Source organism: Fusarium phalaenopsidis (genome assembly GCF_050370095.1).
Source record: "Fusarium phalaenopsidis strain FUZ10S chromosome Unknown contig_32286, whole genome shotgun sequence".
In the NCBI taxonomy this organism is placed as follows: domain Eukaryota; kingdom Fungi; phylum Ascomycota; class Sordariomycetes; order Hypocreales; family Nectriaceae; genus Fusarium; species Fusarium phalaenopsidis.
The window spans coordinates 2862258-2882029 of NW_028145413.1; the positions used below are offsets into that span (position 1 = coordinate 2862258).

Genomic DNA, 19772 nt, shown 5'->3' on the forward strand with positions numbered 1-19772 from the left:
TCCCCATTGGGCTCCCATCACCCACCCGCCCTCGCCTCGTCCATCCCACGCACGAGGCGAGAGAGAAAAAGGTGTGGACGATCACTTTCTTTGGCGTCAGACACACAGACGCCCATCTGTCCGCCTCCATCCCACCCGGCCGCCCGCCAACCAAAAACCCCATGTTTCTGCCTGTCTCCCCCGGACTGCCGAAAGGGGCAATGTTCTTCCCCTCCCCGCGAACGAGAGGGAGTGTGTGCTCTTGTCGCGTCCCGCAGGAACGGCGAAGACGGAGCTGCTGCTGCTGCAGATTGGGTGTGGGTGAAGCTTCTCCAACCAAGTGCCGTCAACTCCGACCCGGTTGGCAGTGAAGGATGCGCCGGATGCAGGTTGCTATTGTAAGAGACCGGGGGAGGGGAATAGCATCATTGTCTGGTGGGATTTTTGGTCCGATGTTCGGTTCGGGTGAGGAAGCCGACCTGAACCGATGAAACATGATCGGTTCTGTGGATGATCATCTTGTCTTGGTCAACGGTTTCTGTGTGTTGAATCAATATCTGTCTGTACGAGTTATCCATGGTTGACACATGTCGATGAAGACATAATTCTAGTGTCAAAGCGAAACTTGTCTTGAGCTTACAGTAGCTGCCTAGTAAACAGAGATGGATGCAAAGAAGAATGTAGCGTCCACTCGCTAACGCCGTGAACTAGACGACACCACGCCATCCCGCCCGTCTCCGGCTGCAACCCAAGTGCGAGACGGCTTGATGCACCGACTCGTGCAACAGAGTTTCTCGACGACCCCGGAGCGTGAAGACCGACTGACGGCGGACAACATGTCGTCGAAAGAGGAGCGCAAAAGCAACGGCGACAACGAGGACCCCCATGTCCTTGACCTTGTCCCTTGTGAAATCTGGAAGGCAAATGCGAGGGAGCGGAGTCTTGGGTTTTGGGTGTCGTCGACCCATGCATGTCCCGGGCAGTTCGACGACGCCCAGATCCAGCCCAAGCCATGGATTGAAGGCGTGTGGGTAAGGTGGTGGTCGGGCTACGGGTGTGCCAATTGTGGCCTGTTTTGGAAAAGGTTGTTCGAGAGGGCTTTTTTTTTTTTTTTCTCAGTCTGCTCCATTGGAGGGAGGGATGGATCCTTGGTGTGGAAATCTGGTGAGGCAGCGCTAGGCGGTTCTCCACGCCAGCCGAGCGATGGATGGAGCGAGGAGCACTTCGGCGCGGTACAACTTGAACCATGGAGCTTGCTAAGTTACCTTGGGCCAGAAAATTCCTCAGATCCAATACAAATAAATCTCTCCCTCTCCCTCAGACTTTGTTCACAACTCCTCTTCCCCTTCTTCTCTTACACTCTTAACAATCATCGACTCTTGATCACGCAATCCTCCTGGTCCACAGCCTAGGTCTATTCTAATTCACGCCGATTGAAGCTTCCCATCATCTCGACAACATCTCCCGAACCACCCGGCTTCTTCCAACCACCTACCACCACCACATAACCATCACCATGTTCTCCGCTACCCGAGCTCTTCGACAGGCTGCTGTCCACGCCGAGCGCACTCCCCTCATCAAGTTCCTTGGTCCCCGAACCATTCCTGGTGAGCTTTATCCTGGCTTTCCCAACGCCATTTCCCCTCCGAGCTTCACCCTCGGCTAACATCTTACAGCCAACATCGACCACTCTCCCAAGCCTCACCCTGCTTCTCCCGTTGGCAAGCTCCCCGAGTCCTGGTCCGGCTACGGCAACGGCAACGCCGCCTCCCGCCACACCAGCTTCAGCTCCTACCGCGACGCCGCCCAGCAGCACGGTCCCCTCCAGAACTCCATCCACGCCAACTCTGGTGTTGGTGGCCGTGCCGGCTCTGCCCTCGGCAGCGTCAACGCCCCCGACGGCGTCTACTTTGACGTGTCTGAGCTCCCCGCCCGCTTCCACCGAAAGAGCCTGAACGCTGCCGAGATCGAGGCCATCGAGTCTGGCGGTGCTGCCCTCTTCTCTTAAGCTCGCTTTCCCCACGCTGAGGAGCGAGGAATCACGGGTGGAAGGTGGAAACAGGACGGACCGGACGAACGAATTATCTACGATGACACAGAGAATATGACGATAGCCAGGGGAGCCAACCTGCCTGGAGCACATCTCCCGCACCACAAATATATGGTGTACGAGTAAGGCTGAGTGACCAGGCGCACCACGACATACCTTGACGGTGCTTTGATCGGGATGAGTACGAAAGACCATCTCCATTGAGGGGCACTGCCGACTTGGGACATAGCTCCCAGTCACAGCTGGATCCCCTCTTTCGCTTCGAGAAACCGCTGAGGGCACCACGGCATCACCGCCGCCAGAGGTCGTTAATATTGAGGGCTATGAATAGGCACCGCCAGGAGGAGGAGGAAAAGAGGAGAACAAGACAAAGTCGGGACTTGCAAGTTATGCCCGGTTCACGGAGAACGTTTTGGACCTCCGTATCTTGTTGGCTGGCATCAACGCCATTTCTTTCTATTCTGTATAGCTGGATACACAACCTTCAGAGCTCTTAACAGCGAGCAAGGAACAGCAAGGCGTTGGAAACCAAGCAAAGTCATTTTTTGGTAGAAACATTATCAATACCACAAAAAAAGTGTATACACCCAATACTGTTCCCCCTTGTCTACCGTGTTTACTGTGTTGGCCAATGAATTGACCCTTCATGGTTGATTTACGCGCGCCCTTTTTCTCGCATCAATATTCCCGCGATGGCCTCACATTAGGAGCAATATCATGACAAACCGCCGACTACGCAGCCGACAACGGATGTTGCAGGCACAGGCACAGGCCCTCCCTTGCACACGAACGCACGCACACACTCGGCCGGGTTTCCAAGATGCCAGGGGCTTTTGCACATTGTGTCATATTGCCAGTCGGCTTCTTGCCGGCCCCGGCTACATCAACTTTGCCACACCCATCCGCTTCACACTCACGCCCCCCGAACACGGCGCCGGCGGGCGGTCGTCGGTGTTCGTGGGGCCGCGTCCACTTGAGGCTCTTTGCGCCTCATTCTGGGGAAGTTCAAGCCCAGTTTTCAAAGATGATGTTCTAAGTAGGTTGTCTATCCCGGTGCCGGTCCCGGTTCCGGCAAGATGGACTTGGAGGGACGGGACAGGAACAATAGCCATAGATCCACTTGCGTTCGAGAAGCCGCGATACCCCAAAAAGATCGGGATTGCGTCTTTGACTCCTCAAGAGATGCAATTGAATGACACAGAAAATGAGCTCCATCCTCAAAGGTCCAAGCACCGATATTACCCGACGTCGAAATGGTGCCAGAATCGACAACCCCGGGAAAACTCGGGGTGCGCAATGACTCTCCCCCAAAACAACAAGGAGATTTTTTCTTTGACGTTGATCAAACCTCGTCTGCAGGGGAGACCATGGTTCGACGAAGCGGAAACTCCCGCCTTGCCTTGCCTCACCTTGACCGACTGCTACGTGCCAAGGTGAAGGAGAATGCTTCTCGAACAACAAGCAGGAAGGGTTTCACTGCCTATGCTTTTCTCGTATGACGGGATGGATGGATGTTTCGGAGCTTGGCCGCCGTGGCTTGTGCAAGTGCCGACGTTCATGTGAATGCGCTACAACACAAAGTGTTGGTGGTGGTGGTCTGGGCTGTCGGAGTAATGGAAAGGGTTGTTACACAGACAAGCTTCCTTTCGTGGTTGTGCCATCATGGTACAATATCCGGACAGAAGGGAGCATGCGGCTGAAAAGTATGACGTCCCTGGCTTACACGTGGGATGATGCTTTAAAGAGCCATCACTACACCGAGGCTTGTCCTTGTCTTTCCATCTGCAACTTGTCGGCTCCCGTCCCCCGAGCCGCAATTGTCTTTTCTTATTAAAGGGTCCAAACATGCCATCTTGAGGGCATTCAAGGATGCGCGTAGACGTGCCGATTGTTCGGAACTTCACCGACACACCTGGTTTTCGGCGTCAGCAAGGTAAGAGGGCTGCATTCTCGGTCAAGAGGAGAACCAACGCGACACGTTATTTGTGTTTCGGATGCTCTGCCTGGTATTGCACATGCATTTACATGGAGCATGATGAGGGTTGGGTACAATGCTGAGCCTCGGGTGGTATAGGCTGGTGCCCAAGTGTCTGAGTACTGCACTCCCAGGAGGCACAGCATTAGGTGGACCAAGGAAACTGTCAATTGCTTCAGTTTGTCTGGTACATTTACAAGTTGAGTTCACGTCTTTCATCTCGTGTCACTGTTGCGATGGTGGCAGCTTCAGGGTAGACCAGATCTTGGGCATGGCATCAAAGTGCAATCATGGGCGCGTGAAATCCGAACAGGGGAAAGTCAGAGACCGTCGTCCATTAACAAAGGCCCATCGACTCAGTAATTTATTTGCGAATATAGCATGGTAACAAGAAGGTTTCCGGGAGGCTAACGCTGAATCGGAGGACTATCTCGAAGGTGGCATCTTTTGACTAGAAGCCCAAGTATAAGAAATATGAAGATAACAGCTTTGACCCACAAGACACCTACAACTATTCTAATCGCTGTGAAATCAATCAGACCGCAGCGTGTATCGGGAGTTCTAATTTTGGGAGAAATAACGTCAACCAACCCATGGGTACCCGTGGGCATTCATTTACCCAAGATGACCCATACTATCACGAAGACTAACATGGGTAACGGTGGGTATATATTGTCTTATGAGTACCCATGGGAAGTTATCTACTCAAGTCATACCCATGGGTATCTGCCAACCCACGAAATACCCATGGGCAGTGACCTACCCAGAATGCACCCATGGGTAGTTGGGTGCTCAAGACATCCATACCCGTGGGTAGTTACAGCCCATGATATGCCCATGGGTAACATTTACCCAAGAAATACTCACGGGTAGTGGCGTCTCCAATCTACCAAATACAACCCCTGAAATAGCCAAACTCACCGCTGGTGCCTAGGTATAGTCAAACAAACCCCAATAGCCCGCGGGAGCCCATGGGCAGTTATTTACCCAGATATACCCGTGGGTATTTTCCTACCCAAGAATTACCCATGAGAACTCATCTGTCCAGAACAACTCATAACTGCCACGAATTTTAGTATGGGTAGTTATGAGTACCCAGGAGCACCCACGGGTTGCTTATCCGAGATACCCACGGTTGCCCAGCGGCGCACATATTACCCATGGGAACCCGAGGGGCATTTCGCATTGCCCACTTGAACTATTGGTACCCATGGTTCCCCTGGGTAGAGGGATGGCCAATGATGGACATCATATTAAAGCTCAAACTGTATACAGCTTGAACAGGGTAGAGACTTGAAGACAGACACGGATGAAGATGAAGCCGTTGGACAGGCGCAAGATGACGTTGATAAGGCAGCTTAGAGAGGACAACAAGCTCAAATTAGGCCATCCTTAACATATCTTCATTGTTGAATCTTCATTTAACTCCATAATAGTAACCATAAAATTGGAGCAAGTATCCCAAGCATGGTAGGTAGGTAACTTTGGTCGGCTGTGACGCAACAGATCACTGTCCCGTTTTGTCTCCTCTCGTTAGATATATCAAGATATGCTTCACTTTCACAACTTACTCGCTGTCTTGAGAACTTTAGCATGAGGTTCTTGGCTCTACCGGACCCTTGTCATTGAGTCCTTTGGGATTATGCCACCAATTGCAGCGTCCCCTGCTTGCTGCATTGAAACCCAGGCTTCCGCGGTGGCTATGCCACAGAAACGCCTTGTGCAGGCAGCGCTCAATGAGACAACACTCCTTCGGTCGACCCAGTTCCATCCTTCATTTTCTATCGTTTCTTCTTCGCAAAGATTTCAGCAGTGACGCTGACTGTTAATGTTGTCGTCATGTTTCGAACAAGATTGCGCGTCCTTGGACGAACCGCTCGCCAAGCCCATCGTACCATACGACAATGCGGTTCAACAGTTGCTTTGCGCTATATGTCATCGATAAGCAACTCAATCCCGTCAAATGATTCGAAACCAGCTACTTTCAAGTACAAACCACTCAATCGCCCACGTCAAATCCGACTACTCTATCGTACCTCAGAAGACAGCTCAGATGCGACGGCTGAAGAGCCGGCCTATACCCTGGAGCACGTCAACCTGGACGATGACCCTCCCTTCATAGCTATATCGTACGTATGGGGTAGCGATGAGCTCACCGACAAGATCACCGTCAATGGCACCGAGGCTCGCGTCACGAACTCGCTATACCACGCAGTCAAGGGAGTGTTTTCTCACTCGCGGGACGTCTGCCCATACTTCCCGGACAAGAGGATGGCGCTGTGGGTGGACGGGCTCTGCATCAACCAAAGTCACGATGAGGAGAAGAATGCGCAGGTCTCTCTCATGAGCGAGATTTACCGCAAGGCCACCATGGTCGCGCTGTATGCGGCAAAGGAGGGCGTCGTGTCTGATGGCGCTCTCGAACTGGCGAGGAAGTGCTGCGAGTGGTTGGATTCTCACCTTGACGACGATGCTGCAGAGTGGACGCCGAAATTGGCAAACCCCGAGTCTTTGGTAGAACTTGGCTTTCCACCAGAAGGTCACGAATCATATGCTGCTCTCAGACACATGTTCAGTCTGCCGTGGTCCAGGAGAGCGTGGATCGTACAAGAAGTCTCCATGGCCAGCGAGGTCGTGGTCATCATTGGCAAATCAACCTTTCGCTGGGAGCCCCTCGAACAACTCGTTGCTAGTGCATCAGGAGGGATGCTGCCGGCAGCTTGCTTCTACCCTCCCGAAGGCGGAGAAGACGAGCTTATCGGGGGCCGACCAGGCGTAGGATACGTACTAAACCAGGCCCTGGTGAGATATTTTTCGCACACCGACGAGGGTGAACCCGCTATGGAGCTGTATGAACTGCTTGGAGGATGTCACTCTCTTGCCAGCAGCAATCCTAAAGACAAGGTATACGCCTTTCTCGGCATGGCCAAAGACCGACAACAGCTTGGCATCACGCCTCAGTATTCCTTGCCAGACCGCCAAGTCTACATCGACACGGCTGCTCGTATTCTAAAGAATGCGCATAGTCTTCATCTGCTGTCCGACGTCCTCCCCAGCAAGGCTCTCGATCTGCCGAGCTGGGTTCCTGACTGGTCATCTCACAACTTTGACGATGGCAGCACCGTCGATACTTCGACCACCCGTGATGAAGGACAATACCAAGCAGACAATCATCAATCCGCTCAAGTCAGGTTCAACGACGAAGGCACCGAGTTTACTACCCAAGGGATCATATTCGACCAACTATGCCTGATCCTCCCCGCTGACAACTACGGACAGCACAATCCAACTTATCCCGGGGTTAAAGAATCTTCCTCCGCCGCCGAGGAGACTTTCTACACCTTGATCGGCAATGTCCAAACTGATCTCGAGAGTGAGTGTGAGAGAATGGGTGTGTGTGCCTACCCAGGAAAAGGCGGCATGAAGGAGGCCTTTTGGAGGACACTGGTTCTAAACAATGGCGATGTGGGGAGTAAGGAGGCGGGACCCGAATATGAGAGCTACTATGATGCTCAAGTCAAGCTCCAAGGGGTCAGGTTCATGGAAGAATGCGGTCATAAAGTGCCTGGCGTGGATGAGGGTGTGATTGTCAAGGCTATTCGTTTCGCCAACGCTATGAGGCGTACATCACGTCTTCGCCCGATCGGATTGACTCGAAAAGGATATATCGGCTCAGTACCAAAGAACTCTCGGGTGAACGATGAGGTTTGCATCTTACGCGGTGGGCGGGTCCCCTTCATCCTTCGGCGACTAGACCAAGGTTCGAGATTCTCGTTTGTTGGCGATGCCTATGTCCATGGCATCATGAGAGGAGAAGCATGGGAAAAGGCCCGGGACGAAGACAAGATCGACATAACGCTCGTATAGCAGGGCCATGCTTATCAGGCAGAATCAAGACTGAAATGACTGTCCTGTTGATTCTCTTGAACCTCTTAAATCAAAACTTTTCTTCTCGTTGCATCGTATATCCATATAAAAGCCATCATATCATCCAACGACATCTACATGAGGCATGCCACCTTGCGGCTGCTGCAAAGATCCGACGAGGCCACCTTGATGCGAGTTGAAGGACCAACCCAGGTGAAGGCCTCGACGAGCCACTCGTACCACACCCTTGTGTCATCAGTCTGTCGCCACATGCTGACTTCGAGCTCGGTATCGGCAGGAAAGTAAAGAGGGTTCTGATCCAAGTTAGTATCGCAATTCCTTACTTTAAAGGGGTCAGCATACCTTGAGCGGGAAAAAGATGGGGAACCATGAGATCATGTCCTTGCTCTTGCGGTCGATACGCTCAGGGTGCGTGCTGATCTCAATCTTTTCGCCCTTGTTCTCAGGGATCTGCGACTCGTACAGAGTAGACTCAAAGTAGCCGGCAAGACCATGAGTGACGCCCCGTGTGCGGCACACAAACGTGAGGTGGCAGTATCGTGAGTTGTGGTCGTTGGCTCCAGCAGCACCAGCCATGCTACCGCCTCCACCGCCGACAACACCACCGGATCGCTTCGCCTCAAGAGCAGCGAGCGTAGACTCTGGAATGGGGTGCGCGAACTCCCATGCCTCCTGGAACCGAGGCTTGTTGGGCACCTTCTCAGCCACAAAGTCAAGAGCGAAGAGCCGGACAACCCAGGGGGTCTCGAAGGCGTTGGGGTCTCCAGGTGACCGCGAGAGAATGTCGGCGTGGATCTTTGGGGTTGAGATGGGGCTCAGGTGTGCCGTGTAAGAGCTGGGGATAGAGATGCCATGAGGCGTAGAGATGACATGTTGAATGCCATCAAGACACTCAGGCGACAGCTCATTGTCGCCAAAGGATCCAAGAAGCTCCGAGATGAGGATATCAACCTTGCCATAGACAGGACCATCTTCAGTCTCAGACACGATAGGACCCTTCCAGGCGCGCATGTCCGTCTTGACAACCTTGACCTCACCATTCCAAACCAGTTCGTTCTGGCGGAGCAGATAGACATATGCGTTGGGGTTCTTCTCAACAGCCCACATGTCGATGGGAACACCGGCATCTTTGGAGGCCTTGAGGGCGCGAGTGACGAGGGGGCCACGTCCAGAGCCGGCGACCGCAACAACAACCTTGCCCTCCTTAGAAGTAGGCTTGTTGAGTTCCTTCCATTCCGTTAGGGCCTCGTACACGGCAATCTCATACTGGCTGTACTTGACAGGGTCTCCCTCAAAGACTTCGTATGTGGCCGATTCGAGGTTGTCCGACAGAGGCTGAAGAGGAGACTGGAGCCAGTCCTGGAAGCTAGTCAATGTGGCACCCTCGAGGTAGGTGAATTCAGGCTGTTGAGACTCGAGCCACCTCAGATAGGAGATGTAGTCGTTAGTCTTTACTTGGAAGTTTGCGGTCTTGGCAGTCTGATTTTGTGACTCGGCCTCGGCAATGGTTGGGAAGTCATCGTGAGAGGCCAGCAGAGAGTGAGGCTCGCCCTTGATGTGAGAGACGTCAGGGCCAGCATCGCACAGGAGGATCCAGGGCGCATTCTTGAGTCGCATGTACGAGAAGAACAGGTTCTGGTGGTGCTTGGAGAGCGAGGGGTAGCCGGCCTTGTTGGCCTGGAAAACTCCTGGGTTGATGGTTAAGTAGTGAAGAGGCTCAGCGAACCAGCGGTCCTGAAGGTCCTTCTCAGGCATGACACGGGGTATTTGCAGAGCTTCGAAAGGCGTTAACTGATAGCCTGATACTGGCCATGACTTGACTTACCAACAAAGAGTCGCGTGTTGTAGTTGCAGACACTGCGAACATGATGCCACGAATCCCACGCCGCAAGGAGGTCGATCTCCTTTTCCTCGGTCTTGGTAGGGGTCTTGACCTCAAGAGAAGAGATGCTGACTCCCTGAGACTCTACCTCGGGCTCCCGGTACATGGGCATGTGGATCAAAAAGGTCAATCGGTTGCCAATGGTGAGAGCCTCTTCAACAGCACGCGAATACTGCGCAAGACTCTGGTTTCCACCATCAATCGAAGCGTCCTGTCGAGGTCCGGGGATGATGATGCTGCGAACACCACAGAAGTTGGCGTAGTTAACTTCAACATTCAAAACCTGGCGGGAGATGTTCGAGATGATGGGGTTGGCAGAGCCAAGGTCGATCCAAGGGCTGATGACTGCCGTGTAAGTGTTGACAGCAGCGCAAGGAAACATGCTGGTATCCTTGGGCGTCAGAGGCGGCAGGATAGGCTCAGCCCGTGAGCCCGTCGCCGTAGTGGTGGCATTCTCGCCATTGTCAGAGAGAGCGGCGAGATGCTCACTCACGAGGGCAAAGACTCGCTCGCGGAAGTGAGTGTTGGTGATGGGAGTCGTGGCAAAGGCCAGCTGTTCACAGAGTCAACCGGAGTGCCCCGACACAACGCACACGAGGCATCATAGCCCTTCCACCGGCGATTGAGGCGTTCGTTTGACGCAGGCGACTTGCGACTTACACCATGGTTGAGCAGATGGCCGTACTGTAAGTCGGTGAGGGGCTCATCGCGGTTCGAGTCGTGATATCCGATGTTGAAGCTGGGGCGCTGAGGGCCGAAGCTGTCGGACATGTCGAAGCCAGAGGCGTCCGAGGCCATGATTGCAGATGTGAGCTTTTGCGTCTTTTGGTGGTTGTGGTTGAAAAGAAAGATTCAAGCTGAGATTTCCAATGGTGGAGTAAATCACCCCGCCAAATCAATTAATCGTTGGTTGTGGGAAGTGGGATGCGCCTCGTTTTCGCGCTGATGCCAAGAGAAGGACTGGATCTTGAAAAATAGAGATAAATAGAGATTTTATCAGGTGTATCTCCTTCGAAAGATGATTTCTTTTATCCAAGTGAAGCCCTCCACGCTGACATTCGGAGTAGCTCACAGAAGAGTTTCTTTTCGCGGTGAGAGATGGAACATGAGAAGGACCCTGAAAGTGGGCACAGTGTGCGCCAGGACTGCAGCAAGCTTGGCTCAACACCAGAAACATAGAAGATAAAGTAATTGAAGAATTCAAATGGTTTTCAGTATCAAAGTACTACAAGTTAATTTCAAGCTTGTTCAAATTAGACCCAATCCGTCTATCGCTAACAATACACACACAACCTGTTCAACGTTACTCTAAGAGCACACCTGGGTTAGTGACTCACACTGTGCTGCAGGTATCCTTATCGATAAGGCAACCGCCTCCAAGTCCCGCCAAAATTTTCTGGCAGCTGGAGATCAACCTCCCAAACATCACCGGCCTCTCCTTCAGCCTCGCCATCTCTTGCTCTCTCTCCGTCACCACCAAGACAACAATGTCCGATGCCAAGGGAGGAAAGCGTCTTAGTGCCGACGCAGACGAGTCTACTAGGAAAAAGGCAAAGAAGGACGCCGCCGATCCCGACCGCAGCAACCCCTACCTTGCGCACATGTACGAGAACGGCGCGAGCAACGGCCACGGCGAGGAGCCTTCGCCAGACTCCCCTCTCGCCGGCATGAAGAGGCAACAGACAACGGCAAAGCAGGCTTCAAAGGCTGAGGACTCGGAGTCAAACCCTTTCACTGGCCGACCCCACTCGCAAAAGTACTTCCAGATCCTCCAGGGCCGTCGCGATCTCCCTGTGCACAAGCAGCGACAGGAGTTCCTGGACAAGTACCACTCCACACAGATCCTCGTCTTTGTCGGTGAGACGGGTTCCGGAAAGACTACTCAGATCCCGCAGTATGTCGTCTATGATGAGCTCCCTCACCTCACTGGCAAGCTCATTGCCTGTACCCAGCCGCGTCGAGTCGCCGCCATGTCGGTCGCGCAGCGTGTCGCCGATGAGATGGACGTCACCCTGGGAGAGGAGGTCGGTTACAGCATTCGTTTCGAGGACATGACGGGCCCCAAGACCATGCTCAAGTACATGACCGACGGTATGCTTCTGCGCGAGGCCATGCACGACCACGAGATGTCCCGCTACAGCTGCATCATCCTCGACGAGGCCCACGAGCGTACCCTGGCCACCGATATCCTCATGGCTCTGCTCAAGCAGATTTCTATGCGCCGCCCCGATCTCAAGATCATCATCATGTCTGCTACTCTCGATGCGCAAAAGTTCCAGAAGTACTTCAACGACGCGCCCCTGCTCGCCGTCCCCGGTCGAACCCACCCCGTCGAAATCTTCTATACGCCCGAGCCCGAGCGCGACTACGTCGAGGCCGCCATCCGCACCGTTCTTCAGATCCACGCTTCCGAACCCGAGGGTGATGTCCTGCTGTTCCTGACTGGTGAAGATGAAATTGAGGACGCCTGTCGCAAGATTAGTCTCGAGGCGGACGAGCTGATGCGCGAAGTCGACGCCGGCCCGCTCGCTGTGTATCCCCTCTACGGTACGCTGCCCCCTCACCAGCAGCAACGCATCTTCGACAAGGCGCCCGCGCCTCTGCGCAAGGGCGGTCGTCCCGGCCGCAAGGTGATTGTTTCCACCAACATTGCCGAAACCAGTTTGACCATTGATGGTATCGTGTACGTCGTGGACCCTGGCTTCAGCAAGCAAAAGATCTACAACCCGCGTATCCGTGTCGAGTCCCTCCTCGTCTCACCCATCTCCAAGGCTTCCGCCCAGCAGCGAGCCGGTCGTGCTGGTCGTACCAAGCCTGGAAAGTGTTTCCGCCTATACACCGAGAAGGCCTTCAAGAAGGAGCTCATTGAGCAGACGTACCCCGAGATTCTCCGTTCCAACCTCGCCAACACCGTCCTGGAACTCAAGAAGCTTGGCGTTGAGGATCTCGTCCACTTCGATCTCATGGACCCCCCTGCCCCCGAGACCATGATGCGTGCGCTGGAGGAGCTCAACTACCTCGCCTGTCTCGACGACGACGGTGAGCTCACAACCCTCGGTGGTCTGGCTTCCGAGTTCCCTCTGGATCCCGCTCTGGCTGTCATGCTCATCTCATCGCCCGAATTCTACTGCTCCAATGAGATCCTTTCCATCACCTCCCTTCTCTCAGTCCCCCAGATCTTCATGCGACCCGCCAACAACCGAAAGCGCGCCGATGAGATGAAGGCGCACTTTGCGCACCCCGACGGTGACCACCTCACTCTCCTCAACGCCTACCACGCCTTCAAGGGCCAGGCGACATCGGACCCCAGCAGCGTCAAGGCCTGGTGCCACGAGCACTTCCTCTCGTTCCGTCACCTCTCGAGCGCCGACAACGTCCGGACGCAGCTCAAGCGCATCATGGAGAAGAACGAGCTGGAGCTTGTTTCAACGCCATTCGAGGATAAGAACTACTATACCAACATCCGACGGGCGTTGCTGGCCGGTTTCTTCATGCAGGTGGCCATGAAGGAGAGCTCGGGCAAGCTGTACCGCACTGTCAAGGACGACCAAGCCGTCCTGATTCATCCATCCACGGTCCTCCGCACCGAGTTTGACTGGGTCCTGTACAACGAATTCGTGCTCACATCGAAGCAATACATCCGAACATGCGTGGGGATCCGACCCGAGTGGCTATTGGTAAGTCGTCTTCTCATTGCTCGTCTTCAATTGGGAGGGAGCGTCTCTTGAATGCCGTAGCACAGCTTTGCTAACATCACCCATAGGAAATCGCCCCCACTTACTACGATCTGGACTCTTTTGAGCAGGGCGACGTCAAACGGTCTCTGGCTCGTGCCGCGGAGAAGAAGCGGCGCAAGGAGGCCATGAAGGCTGGCAGATGAGGCCCTCCAGCTCATATGCCACCCTGCGAAAGGGGGGAGGGGAGGAGGGCAAGCAGTAATCGAACGGGGCTGGAAAGAAAGGGCAAACAAGGATCAAGGAAGCGCGATCGATCGTGCGCACTCTGTGTGTCGGGTATCCCGTTGCTGCAAGACCACACACACACACTGCACCTCACTGCAACTGCACCTCAACTGCACTCCAACCCTGCCTGCGGCCCTCTCCCATGGATCACAACGGCCGCCGTCTAGTCTATGCCCAGCGCATGGACCAACCGGGGGAGGGAAGGGATCTCTCTTGGAAAATGCGGAGGGGGGAAGAGAGGGCTGGGCTGGGCTGGACTGGACTGGGTTGTATGCGGGTGGGAATGTAATGTCCCATCTCAAACAAGCAAAACCCATTCATTCCCCTTGCCCACCCTCCTTCAGACCCCGACCGTTGGTGGAAATTCCTTGTTAGTGACTGGTTGAGCTACGGCGTTATATGTGCAGCAGCCACTTGTTCTGGTTGGTTTTTTGTTTGTATTTCGAATCTTTCTCTCTCTCTTTCCCCTCCTCTTTTACACCCCCTCTATCTTGAGAAGAATCGGTTTCGTTCTATGGTCATCTATTTGTGGATGCCAAGAGAGGGGGGGGTTGAATAGGGTGTGATGGGAAGTGGGCGTTTATTTGGCTGTTTTTCACTCGCGCGCATGTTTGTAAGAGGCAAAGGAGAGAAGAGAAGACAAGAGAGCGTTGAGGAATATGCGCGTCTGTGTATGGATGGATGGAGGGACGGACGAAAAAAAAAGAGGTGGCGGATAGAAAGGCTCATATCATATCTGGACTGGACTGGACGAGTAAAGCTGTTAGAAGAAACCTTGACTACAGATTCCAAAACATGCAATCTCATTGATTGCTGCACGACGCCTGTTTCGGATCTTGTGCCTCCGCAGTAGATACCTGCCGTATCTGACTGTGCAATCTTTCTTGTGTGTCTCTCTTTTTCTCTGTTTCCTCTCATCTCATCGCTGAGATGCGATAAGTCGTTTCTTGATTTCCCCAACGGCTACACGTCAAGATGAAGTCGATGATGCAAATACGGACAAGGTTATCCTTGTCATGGGCGGCTGCAAGTCAGGGGGGTGGTGGCAATCACACCCGCTCGCCGCGGAACAAACGATGGGTGCAACTTTACCTTTTAGTCTCAACGGCTTTTAGACTCCTCAAGAGTGTGTGTGTGTCTCTCTCTCTCTCTCTCTCTCTTTGTCTGGTGGCGATGCTTATCCCACGGAGGGGTTGAATGGATGGCTCATCGTCCGGGGTTCCGTTCGAGCAAGGGTGGTGTTTTTGACAAGGGTGGGTTGCCCCCCCTCCCCGTCACATCGCATCGTGATGCTGTGTGGAGGCGGGAGATCGAAGCGAAAAGCAAAAGAGGAAGGAAAAAGCAATTATTGCTGCGTGGGATAAAAAGATGTTAACCCGATTCCCGGGCACCTGGGAACAGGTGTTGGAACAAAAGCAACAATACTGAAAGGATTCAGGGCAAGGGGTGTGAGTTCCGTGTGGGGGGGGATGACAACTGACAGACACGACGATCGGGTTGAATGAATTGGTCTGATATGATATCTGGAGAGAGAGGTAAACAGAAGCGAAGGGAGAGTGATGGCGCGTTTCGATCCTCGAAAGCAAGCAAACCAGAGCTGGGACAGGCACCGGCCATGCGGATCCCTTCCCAACGAGGACATGGCATGTGCAGCCACCATGGCAGGGTACTGGGCGAGAACCATGGGGTAACTTGGTAACTGTATGTACCAGGGGGACAAGAGCAAGTGAGCACTTGGGCGAGGCGAGGTGAGGCGAGGCCAGCTAGTTTACTTGCAGTCAAGATAGCTTGTTTGCTTGCCGTCTTTTTCAGAGGTCCAGCTCAGCTCAGCTCAGCTTATTGACGACGGCGTGTGGCTTGGGTAAAGCCTCTTCTCATCATCATGAACATGAATGAGACCCCACGCGACATAATACGCAAGTAGTATCTGAGCCCGGCGCCGGGACAACGGGGACAGACAGCCGTAGAGGGAGTATCGTGATCCGATCCTCACCGTACAAACGAGTTAGCAACAAGTCAAGTCACCGACCCCCCCGTCCAGGCTCACCGGCGGAAGGGTCAACCGGATATATCATGATTGGTCGGGGGGAGAATTCGATAGGCTTGGGGGTCTACAACTGCAGGCCCAGAGCCAGGTTTGTTTCCGGGGGATGCTGCAGCCTTGTCTGTTGTCGGATCAGGAGAAACCTTCATATCCAAGGCACATGGCCTTTAGAAGCAACAACATCCAAGTAAGGGCGTCATCAGGGTTGCTGCTCTACCGCATTTCTTGCAAGGTGTACCCGAACGAGCGAATTGCCCACCTCGGAAACCCGGATCAAGGTCGACGAAAACACGAGATGTCCGATGAGCCCGTTCCGTTCCCTTGATGAGCCAGCGAAGCCAGTGCTTCCACATTCGATTGCCAGAGAGGCTCGAGCTTTTGGGCAGATGACATTCCCTGCCCTGCCCTGGGGAATATTGTCCGGCTGCTGCAGGGCCCTTCCCGGAAACCGCTGAGCCATCACGCATTGGATCCCATCTGGGCGGGCCATAGCTCCTTGCCGTTTCCCCCTTGCCCCGGAATCTATTTGGGGGAATCAAGGTGAATCAAGTTGCCCGGGAAGACCAACGAATGCTACCGTATGCAATGCGCTTGACCGAGGGGTAGCGTAGCGTAGCAGTGTAGCCGATGCGTCAAACGTTGCGTGTCGTTTGAGCTCGGCAGAATCAATGCAATCTCGCGTCAGCTCTTGTAGAGTCTCGCCTTGTGGCCTCAAACCGCAGTTTTAGTTACGCAGTAACGAGTAACGCCAACTTCTGCTCAGCCTCTGCGTGGTTTTTGTGGTAAACTTTGGACCCGTCGTCTCAGCGCGCGTGCGCAGCAATAGTTAGTGCTTCCGATGAAGCCGAGGTCCAGGTTCCCCTCAAACAAACGAAAGAAGCCGCGCCAAGGTGAGACACCCAAGTTTGTGAATGGAGGCGTACCGGAGGTCTCGGTGAAGCAGCTAGAATAAAACAGACGATGTGAGACGGAGGGGACCCTGAGAGAATGGCTCTCACTGCCACATGTCATATGTCTCATGACACTGACTGAACAATTGACCAACCATGATGGAGTCCATGTTGATGATCGTGATCAGTCGTCAAGACTCCAATCTTGCTCACAAAAGCACGCATCCCCAGATGATCTTCATCGTGCCAGGCCAGGCAAAAGCAAGTGCCATGATCACGACGTGTTTGAACCATATCCGGCAATTACACGTCGGGATATACTTTTCGTATACCCACACCAAGAAAAAAAAGTGCGGCGCCACGCGCTTGTGGATCCCGCATCTCCCGTCCCTTCAACTCTGGCGAGGTCCGTTTCTGCCCCTTTTTTTTTTTGCTTTTTCCCTCGCCTTCTAGATGCATTGGCATCCAACATGTCAAACAGAGACAACCCTTTTTCAGCCTCAGAAAAAAAAAAAAAAAAAAAAAAAAAAGAAAAAAAAAAGAGAGACAGGTCCCCTTCTCCACATCAAAAGGGACGGGAAGGGAAATCCCAAGGACCAAGAACCCAGAGATGAGGTCCCGAGGCTGGCTTTGCCCATGCTCGCCATGCCATACATCCATGATGGATACCTGTGCATCCGTTGTGCGCTCGGGTCGTGCCCGTGCTTGTCGCTCGTGGCACGACACATGGTGACATGGGACGACCACAACATGCCGACCGTTGACCATGGGCCTCGCAGATAAGTGGCTTCAGGCCCTGACGCCGACTGGCCCGAGAACACCACAGATATGCAGACAGCTCAACCGGCTCTCGCCAACGCCTACCCCCCCTCCCCTTTCCTCTTCCCCTTCCCCTTGACATTGCCCTGACGATGTCATGTTTGTGATTGCCGGTGGGCGCCCTCAGCAGAGCGGCCCGTGGTGGTCCTTGAACGTGGTCCGCGTCGACGGGGGAAATCATGGTGACGGCGCTTCGTCTCAGGCACGTCCGAGAGGGATGGACGAATGGCCTGTCTGCATCCATCATTGGATGTCGTGTCGTGTCTGTCGTAGGTCGGCATCGCGTCCCTTCCCCAGAGACCACACAAGCGACACGCCCTCCACTGTCATCCATGATCCATTCCACTCCATTCATCGAGGTGCCCCCCCTGGACCGACCCCTCTACCTCACGCCATTTCCGCCGGCCGCTACGCCCGTTGGGGCTCTCGTCCCATGGCCCCACGTCTTGACGAACCACACGCCGTCCAGGCTGTCGACTTGGCTTTTGCGGCAGCCCATCCGATCGCCTCAAAGGCCGAGCCCAGCAAGCCCAGCAGCAGATTGAGGCGGGAACCGCAGCGTCTGGATGCCACTAACGCTGAATAACATTTCTCTAGCGAGCCTCTGGAAGCGCTTGGCCGTCCTCCCCGGCCCTGTCGGCACCACCGTTTCCTGTGCCCACATTGTCAGTAGTCTGTCAATACGGTACTAGTCAACAGAGGGTCCAACCGCAAGAACCTCGTCAACAGAAGACGCATGTCTTGTCTGCCCGTGTCCGTTCTCTGCAACTCGCTCTGCTGCTGCTGTGGATAGAGAGAAAAGCCCACCGGCCCTCTTCCGGAAGTCTCGCAGGGGCTCCCTGTCTGTCATCACTGGGTGTGGTCCCCCCACTGCATCGTTATGCCCAGCGGGGGGCCCCTTCGACCAAGGGGGGCATCAGTCAATCCCATGAAAAATGGCATTGCGACGCCAACGGCCATTCGCCATCGAGTTTAGCTGTCCCCAAGACGTCAGCAGTGCTGTGCTCCCAGTCCAGTCCAGTCCACGATGTAGGTAGTATGTAGCAGGTACTGAGTATACGACGGCACGCACCTTTCACATCATGCCAGCCCGTTCCCGCTTGGAGCCCTTGAGCTCCGCCCAGCCCTGGGGATCCTTGACATGTTGGCCATCGCCCTTCTCATCAGCGGTAGTACAAGAACATCGTTCGACCCTTTCCCCCAGCCTAGCCCGCTCTCCGTGCTAGCTTCGCATTCACGTCACTTCCTCCCATCATCGCCTGGCCTGGTAACTTACCTCATATAAGACCTGGTGTCTCGCATCTCCGTTCCTCTCGGCCCATTGACTCTCACCAACCATACCTCAATCTTGCCCAATTCCTCTCCTCCCACGCCGTATAATCCTCCTCCATATCCATACATCAACAACACACAATGAGCGGCGCTGGTGGTTTTTATAAGTACCGATGCAAGTACTTTTACACACACAACTGCCCCAACTGGGTTTGGGTGAACAATGCGCCTTGCGCATCATGTCTTGTAAGCATAGCTTCCCTCTCATGCCATGCTTCCTTTTTTTCGCATCGCAATGCGGATCCGCTTGCTGACCAGTGGTTGACAAAATAATCAGGCCGATGGTCGCGATAACGAAGAACCCCATCTCCCATCATGGGGACTTCCCCGGGACATCGTCGTGCCCCAAGTCCTCGACGGCATCCTTCAGTACACCCTCATGGAGCTTGTAGCTCCCTCAGAACCTGGCGACGACTGGACGCTCAGGGACAAGGCCAACCGACCACCGCCATCGATCCCCGTGACCAGCGCTATGCCAGGCATACCGGGAATCATGTCACATCATCATCGCTTCTGAGAGGGGCAGGGGGGGCCTTGAGGGACACCCTCCAAGGGCTCCTCCAAACCAAATTTGACGATAACTGAACTGAGCTTGGGAAATAATTATCGACGACAAGGGATTATCGAATCAACGACGGAAATGCACGAGGACAGGATCTAATCGCATCTCATCTGGGATAAACACCAGCAAGACTGCAAGCCTCTCTCTCGACTGCTGACCGGATTGTAACGCGCCATCGGGCGTAGTGCAGTGTACGACTTCTGAAAGATCTGACGGGATTCATTCGCAGGCAGACATTGCGACTGCGACGCTGAATATTGGATGCAACGGGAGATTGGTGGCTGGAGAAAGATCGCAAGCAAACAAAACCCCCCGGAGATACCCATGCGCTGTGTTGGACGTTTCTGGAGACGGGGGACTCCATTCTGGAATTGTTCTTTTTTTGTTTT

At 54.0% G+C, this 19772-nt stretch overlaps 5 protein-coding genes across 5 annotated transcripts; 4 read left to right on the top strand and 1 right to left on the bottom strand.

The window, feature by feature from the left end:
• Positions 1-1495: 1495 nt before the first annotated feature.
• On the top strand, positions 1496-2161 carry LRP88_03173 (ribosomal protein S36 family protein; the record flags this gene model as incomplete). The annotated part of the gene is made up of 3 exons (XM_083239803.1): positions 1496-1586; positions 1656-1964; positions 2157-2161. 3 exons carry the CDS (start codon positions 1496-1498, stop codon positions 2159-2161), a joined length of 405 nt encoding a protein of 134 aa, XP_083104933.1.
• A 3806-nt stretch (positions 2162-5967) lies between these two features.
• LRP88_03174 (HET domain-containing protein) lies at positions 5968-7871 on the top strand (the record flags this gene model as incomplete). The annotated part of the gene is made up of 2 exons (XM_083239804.1): positions 5968-5992; positions 6046-7871. 2 exons carry the CDS (start codon positions 5968-5970, stop codon positions 7869-7871), a joined length of 1851 nt encoding a protein of 616 aa, XP_083104934.1.
• A 134-nt stretch (positions 7872-8005) lies between these two features.
• LRP88_03175 (protein arginine N-methyltransferase) lies at positions 8006-10572 on the bottom strand (the record flags this gene model as incomplete). Its single annotated transcript, XM_083239805.1, has 4 exons — positions 8006-8185; positions 8235-9667; positions 9718-10327; positions 10435-10572. The coding sequence occupies 4 exons, from the start codon at positions 10570-10572 to the stop codon at positions 8006-8008; spliced, it is 2361 nt and encodes a 786-aa protein (XP_083104935.1).
• Positions 10573-11261: 689 nt separating this feature from the next.
• On the top strand, positions 11262-13654 carry LRP88_03176 (DEAH-box ATP-dependent RNA helicase PRP43; the record flags this gene model as incomplete). Its single annotated transcript, XM_083239806.1, has 2 exons — positions 11262-13451; positions 13538-13654. The coding sequence occupies 2 exons, from the start codon at positions 11262-11264 to the stop codon at positions 13652-13654; spliced, it is 2307 nt and encodes a 768-aa protein (XP_083104936.1).
• Positions 13655-18902: 5248 nt separating this feature from the next.
• Positions 18903-19338, top strand: LRP88_03177 (uncharacterized protein; the record flags this gene model as incomplete). The annotated part of the gene is made up of 2 exons (XM_083239807.1): positions 18903-19007; positions 19099-19338. The coding sequence occupies 2 exons, from the start codon at positions 18903-18905 to the stop codon at positions 19336-19338; spliced, it is 345 nt and encodes a 114-aa protein (XP_083104937.1).
• Between the last annotated feature and the right edge of the window lie 434 nt (positions 19339-19772).